General features: G+C 34.0%; 1 protein-coding gene across 18 annotated transcripts in view; it reads right to left on the bottom strand.

Moving 5' to 3' along the window:
- The window catches only part of LOC106882633 (tensin-1), an 835201-nt gene that overhangs the window by 37018 nt on the left and 790596 nt on the right, over positions 1-7587 (bottom strand). For 14 of the 18 annotated variants that reach the window (XM_052970116.1, XM_052970114.1, XM_052970121.1 and 11 more), the window contains one exon: positions 3000-3245. The exons of 2 other annotated variants lie outside the window; for them this stretch is intronic. In XM_052970116.1, the coding sequence (XP_052826076.1) occupies positions 3000-3245 (246 nt within the window). The remainder of the gene's footprint in view (positions 1-2999; positions 3246-7587) is intronic. 2 more of the 18 variants (XM_052970115.1, XM_052970122.1) reach the window with 1 other exon arrangement.

Raw genomic sequence — 7587 nt, 5'->3', positions numbered from 1 at the left:
ATATATATATATATATATATATAGACTAAGATGTATTTAGATATTTCTCAAGAGAGTTGAAGTAAATACCAGACAAGGTTTTAAAACTTTGAGCTTTGTTGCCGGGCCAAGTTGCCAGACATAAGAAATTACGAGAATATCAAATGATATCAGAAGAGTGGTGGATTTTGGAAACTCCTTGGTATAAGTTAATGTCAATAGGTGGCGACTGGCTCAATATTGGCCATACTTTGTTTGTTTTAGCCATGGACACTTAATATGTATAATTAATTGCTTAACACTGAGTGGGAGAGAAGGCATTTTGGTCATATCAACATCACTTCCACAAAAGATATCTAAATTTAACCACTTGAAAAATAACCTTCAGAATAATATGACCTAATTCTAGCCATTGTTACACTACAGTAAAGCACTTATTAATGTACTGTAATGCTATGTTGTTTATTATACAATATACTGAATATTCTATTATACTGCAAAAACAGTATAACTCAGTATGAAAAATAATATTTAGTGAAATATTAGAGCAGTATAAATGATAACTCTATCAGCCATGAAGTAGTGAGAATATCAAAGTCAGACCTTAAAACCAAGTTCTGTAGCATTTACAGATAGGAGATAAAGACCTCCATGAATAGGCTAACAGTCTATTGCAATACCATCTCAATATGTTTTCCCTCACAAGTTAAATTAACCAACGTACGTTTAATCAAACACTCTACCCAAGGAGAAAAATTAAAAGACCTACAGCATATATGAACTCATAAACCTATGATCTAAATACCCAGCACCTCATCTGTTAGGTTATTTCACAAAAACCATCCTTTGGGCTTCAACTTTTAATCTTATTTGTTATTTTGGTGTTGTTTAGCCCCAGATCTGCCTTAACTAAGCAGACCTGTGGCAAAAAAAAAAAAACCCTTAAAAGATGAAAACAGAAATGTTCTAACCATAACCAATCCACATTTTTTTTTTTATTCTCTCAGAATGTATCAATGACTACATTATCTAATATGTCTCCCATTATTTTTAAGATGGTGAATAATCTAAGGGAGATTTGGCCTCCCTTTCAAATAAGATGAGCAATCATATATTGGCCCCTTTGTTATTTTGTATGTGTAAAAGTACGATTTCATGATGCAACTCAGCCATATACATATATAGTCCAATTATCGAAGACCTTAAAATTAAGCAAAATACTGTGAAATAACGAAAATTATTTCATCAGAATTTGAGTCTAACAAAATCACTTCAAAGTTAAACACAAAAATAAATTCAAAGAGACAAGCTGAGCCTGCACTGTGAAAATCATTAAAACAGTTGGTTCATGCACCCCATTTATTTTTCAAAAAAAGTAACTTTATTAAAATGTATTCTGTATTTTTATAAAATAGATATCAAAATATCTTTGATCTACGGCAACATCATAGCGGTGAATTAGGCAGCTGTAAACTAAGTACCATTTCATAACAACCATCATTGTGAAATAATTGCAGACATTCAGACTTGCCTTCTGTTTGTCATCTTCCCCTTGTTATTTGAGGAGCATGATATCACAGAGAAAAGGCTAAGTTTCAACTTAAGTGAACCTTCTAAAACTCCAGTGTTTCATAGTAAAGTAAGATCAAATCAGGAATGTTCTTATCCATTGTTAACAAACTGATTAGGTAAAGACCCACACATTGTCTGGCTCCATTCCCAGATGTATAACCTGAATACACCTGAACCTATTGCTTCAAAACCTTTTTAATAATAAGACCATATTGAATCTATAGAAAGGTTAGATTTTATTTTGTGATGTTAAAAGAGAGGGTCTTTTTATAGATTTGTTGATTTAAAACCTAAATTTGACCATTATAAGGCCCTACTTACTTTAGAAAAGGGCTCTATAATATAAATATTCTTTATAATTTTGGTACAAAGTCAGTGATTTTGAGGGGAGGGGGCAAGTTGATTACATCAAACTGAGAACTTGACTGATATTTTATTTTATTGACCCTAAAGGACAAAAGGCAATGCTGATCTCAGCAAGATTTGAACTCAGAGTCAGAAGAAATGCAACTAAGCATTTTGTCCAATACACTAACAATTCTGCCAGCCAGTCACAGACTCTGGAAGGAACTAACACTTAAAAAGATTTTACCCAAATAATAATAAAGGGTGAACTATGAATATTGCCCAATGATTATTTCAGGATGGTAGATGTTCTTGATATTGTTATCTCAGTTCATTACATTATCATGGTAATTATTTTGCTAGTGGTCTTCTCAGTTTAAAAGTTGCCACAGTGGGTAGCAACAACTGTTTAGATTGTAGTGAGGAGTTCAGGCCCTAAGTAGTTACTACAATGGGTGACATTTTTTCTGGCTGTCGTTATAATAAATTGCAATAAATCATTAATAATGTTAAAGAAAACAACTCTTGTTAAAGAAACAACATGCAGAAAACCAAGGTGCCAGTCCAGAAAATACTGCAGTTTAGTAAGATTTCACTCAGAGAATACTCATGCAGAATATAATTGACCAATTTAAAGAAAGTTATCAGGAACCAAAACTAAACACGATAAATTAGTTTACGCTGGTGAGTAGCCATAAACATGACTAAACTGTATTTTTTGAAAGTTTAACCCAAACATCAGCTTGCAACAAGAAGTTCCAAAATGTAAATAAAAAATTTTAAAATAAAACAAAAAGAAAAGAAACCCATTTGGTTTAGCAGCATAACAGCATCTTGCTTCAGGTTTAATAAACTTTTGGTAAGCTTTATGTAAAAATAGAATCTTTACAATGTTTATATATTACTGGAAAGTGATGGCCTTCAAAGCAAGTCTTCATCTGCAGCTGTTTCAGAGAGTTATAATAATCAGAAGCTTTCTTGACAGATAGGGTAAAGCAAACCAGAATTGGTTCTGATGGCGAATTGGAATATTAAGAAAGAACCTTGTCTGTTACTCTGTGAATGACAAGAATTACAGCAATAGAAAGCATATATCAGTCTACCTGGCAAGTGAGGCTCCGCAACCTCTGGAATGGAAGCATAGAGAGGGTCAGAGTAACGGGCTGACTGTCGATAGTATTTGCCTTGTGTTGGTGCCGGTGGCGGTGGCTGTTGTGATCTGTCTTCTAATGTGGTGGCAGTTGTGAAATGAGCGGAAGAAGATGGGGTGATGGCAGATTGGAGCAGAACTGTGCCACTGGGGGTGATCATCGTGGTAGCATAGCCCGAGTGCAGACCTGGAGTCAAAACTAAGGATGCAGGCAAGACACAAGAGATAGACAGGAAGTTACAGAGAGAGAGAGAGATGAAATGAAGCATTAGTACAAGGCATGCAGTTTAATATGAGAACCCCGTCTCAACAGAAACACCACAAGGCTAGATAAACGTTAGATTAAGTCATGAAATTTTACACGTCCCCCTCTCATCAACAACCACTAAATATGTTTTTCTGTCTCTCTTTCAGATGTTCTAAGAAAACAAAATATAACAGGCATCAGATTCATAATAAAAAACATAAAATATAAATCTGCCACATCACAAACAATGGAGCTTTTTTTCCTCCACCTAAACAAAACTGTTATCTGCTAAGCAACATGAAATCAGTTTGTTAAACTCAATGTCTTAATTGTTCACTTAATGCAGAAGTAAGATGACTAGTTCTATTTAGATATTACTTTGGTATTTTCACACAGTGTAGGCTAAAATTTCAATCAAACTTATCACCTACATTTTCACACACACACACAAGTGCACATGTGCGCACCCATGTTATCTGTCTTTTCAATTTTATTCTTTAATATCTAATATTTTATTTATGTCTGCAGTCAATGGCACAGAACATACAAGTTTACATTCACAATCTAAAGCACATATGAAACTATATGTAGCTTTAAAAAACACATTTTTCAATTGACACAGTTTTTGTTTGTAATATGGCCTGTCTGTCTATCTCTCTCTGTATATATACATATATGCTTATCATGGCTGTTCACATATACATAGAGTATATTGTACAGCCCCATTTAAGAACATTTGTAGTATAGAAGAAGGGCTATTTCTTGTGAAGATATCAAAACATTTTCACAGATTTTCATTTGACAAACAATGACCTGGTGTAACCCCTATTCCCAATAAACTGGAATAATCCTTGTGAGGATCTGAAAAGACATCACACCGTGATAGAATGATACATGATAAAAACAGAAAACCACAAATTGTCAAACAGGAATACGATAATTTGTTGAAGTTAAATGTTAGTTTGAAACATTCAAGATGAAATTGAACATTATGAGGATGATGATAATGATGTTGTGATAATAAACAAGATAAATTCACATCAGGTGCATTTAGTTTCTGTAATTATTTACAAGTGTTCACATATCTGGGCATTGACTACACAGGTTTACCAGAGAGGTAAATCAATGAAGAAAATGCAAAAAAATTTAAAGTATTTACCTATTGAGTTTTCTTTTTTTTTTTTTTTTTTGTATATGTGTGGGCACTGCAAGTGGGAAGGAGGGATTGGTTATAAAATTAAACACGGGAATGAATTAACTATAGACATACGAGTGAAATAGAAATCAGTCATGAGACAGAGGGGGGGGTATATGAGTTTTAAATAGATATTAATTATTAAGATTGCATTGCAGATGTGTGGTATCAACTCTAGATTATTCAAAGCATGTATTATTGGCATTAATATTAATTACTACTATATTGATTTTTTAAGTTAGAGACAAAGCTAGTTTAGTTACCTATGAATACATAATACTTCGCTTGTACCTATGTAAAGCATCTAGCTAATCCTAACATTGTTATTATTGGCCTTATTATTATTATTATTATTATTATTGTTGTTGTTGTTGTTGTTGTTGTTGTTATCATCATCATAGGAAGCGTAAACAGTTCATCCTTTCACCTAGCTAAATTAATTTTGATAAGAATAGACTGTTTGTGTTAAGAATTCAAATTACTTCAGAGTTTTATCACAGACTGGAAGAATGCCAACAAATATTAAGGCAGTATGGTCCATCCCTCTAGCACCTGGCAATATTATTGGTATCAAGACACTCTAGTTGGATATCTTGGATGCAGAATATCATATCATATATACAATATTGAATTAGGTGCTGCAACCCATCTAGTGTACTCCTGCACAAAGTTCAATGTCTGATAAAAAAAACTTATGATTTCATTACCTTTCTTTCTTTCTTTTTTTTTTTTTTGCTAAGTAAAGCTAAGTGAATTAAACACAGTTTATTAATGCTAATCTTGCATCGATCATGCAAAGCTTCAACCCACAATTAATATGTTGCTTTGTTCTTCTCAATTGTTTCAGATATTAATAGATATTTAGAATTAGAATTATTAGTTTGAACTGGCTAGAAAGAATCTGGATGTGTTACCAAAAGTCTCTGGGATGTGTGTGTAAAAATATTTGGGTTGCAATAGGAAACTATTAGTAGGAACCCATCTTCAATAGTTATCTGTTTTTTGCTTGTCATCAATTCCCCACTGCATGGGTCAACTGAGTATATAAGAGTGAAGAACATTTTAAACTACAAATAATGTATTTGTAATAGGGACGAGGAGAAAAGAGAGAAACAGACAACTGTTGTCTCATCTTGAAGTATTTTCATCATTAAATATTTTAAGAGCTCCATTGAACAAAAACTATGCTACCCTTATATGGTTTACATTTAGGACATGGCCAAAAATATTGCCAATAATACACTGTAATGCAGAGAATTCTCTGTAATCTATTACTGGACCAAAATGAATTAGAGCTTTGTGTGGTATCTATTCACCTCTCACCAAAAATATACCTTGGAATGTTCGCTGACCTAAAACCCATAGGCAAGGAAAGCTGTAGAAATGCATGTAAAATAAGTTGTCGGATGTATTTACAGAATGATTGCTCAGAGTTTAGAAGTGTATAATGTGGATAACTGGTGTGTGTGTAAACCCCTTTTAGGGATACAAGTTTTTATAGTGACACTAATGAATGTATTTGAGGTAGTAAGTGCTGGAGACTTCCTAGTTGGAACGTGTACTACAGTGAAAACATTCAAAATTTTTTAAGGTGCTGTTGGCAAGTTGTGTGTATGTGAACCCACAACCTAGAACTACGGCAGTTTCATTGGTGATAAACACATACAGTAGTGAGAACACTGAGCCAAGTCAACAGTTTTACATAAGAAGTGATGCAACATAAACCACTCAAGCAGGTGTAGTATTATACTTGAACTGAATACACAAACTGGGTGCAGTATAATGAGTACAATAGAGAAGCATATAAACACCACAGAATCATTATTTTTCGCTACACAGAAATAAGAAGACTAACTCACTCTCACACACACAAGCAAATACCCATAACATAAATCTATGCACATGAATATGCCTGCGTACATATATATATGTATGTGTGTGTGTGTATATATATATATATATATACACACACACACACACATATATGCATTTATATATATTATTTCCATGGAACCAAATCAAACTGTTTTAAGTAATACATGTAACTCCCACTAAATGTGTTCAGTGCCCTTTTCTTTCATTTGTCCACTCATTTGTATGTGTGTGTTTGTGTGTATGTATATATGTATGTGTATGTGTATGTGTGTGTGTATATATATATATATATACACACACACACACACATGCATACATTTATACATATACATGCATGTATGTATATAAGTCTGTAACTGATTAAGTGAAAATATGAGATCGCTGGAAAATTTCTCCATCATTTGTGTTTTGAAATGTCACTTGAGGCAGCAAGGTAAATAACAGCAATTAAACATCTCCACACCACCACCACTTTCTGCAGCCAGTGTGGGAGTAGTACTCTTCATAAACAGCAATTCCTATATTTGTCAGATGAACAAGCATAAACCTCTTCTCACTGGGTTTTCCTCTACGAACAACAATGGAGCTTTTCTTATTAAAAATGAAAGAGAGAAATGGGAAAGTGGTCAATATATAAAGCGAAATTTCTGAAGTGTATTTCACTTTCCTGCTTCTATACATAGACCAGGTTTGTTAAAGTGTCTATGTACAGTGTAGCAAATAGGTTGTTAGGCCCATCACGTGCCCTAGGATTCGTAACATTGGAGTTTTAACCCGGTTTCTAAGGTTGTATAAGTGACAGAGATTACAGCACCCAACTCGAAAGGGATGTTGGTCCACCACGGAGATAATTTCCCAGCTGTTGTTGGAACCCATTTTATTTACAGCTGAGTGGACTGGAGCAACACATTACATCACCTAGTCCCGGAATCAAAACCATGTGCTTACGATCATGAGTGCAACACCCTAAACACAAGGCCAGGAAACTTCAGTAGATAGGTTGCAGTGGCAGATAATAACTTGAAAAGGTATGGCTGTGTGGTAAGAAGCTTGCTTCCCAATCACATGGTTCTGGGTTCAGTCACACAGTGTGACAACTTGGGCAAGTGTCATCTACTATAGCCTGGGTCAACCAAAGCCTTGAGTGGATTTGGTAGACAGACACTGAAAGAAGCCCAGAGTGTGTGTGTGTCTGTGTATGTATGTATATATATATATATATAT

Source organism: Octopus bimaculoides, chromosome 8, assembly GCF_001194135.2.
Source record: "Octopus bimaculoides isolate UCB-OBI-ISO-001 chromosome 8, ASM119413v2, whole genome shotgun sequence".
Classification (NCBI taxonomy): Eukaryota; Metazoa; Mollusca; class Cephalopoda; order Octopoda; family Octopodidae; genus Octopus; species Octopus bimaculoides.
This window is presented reverse-complemented; position numbering and strand designations above follow the sequence as displayed.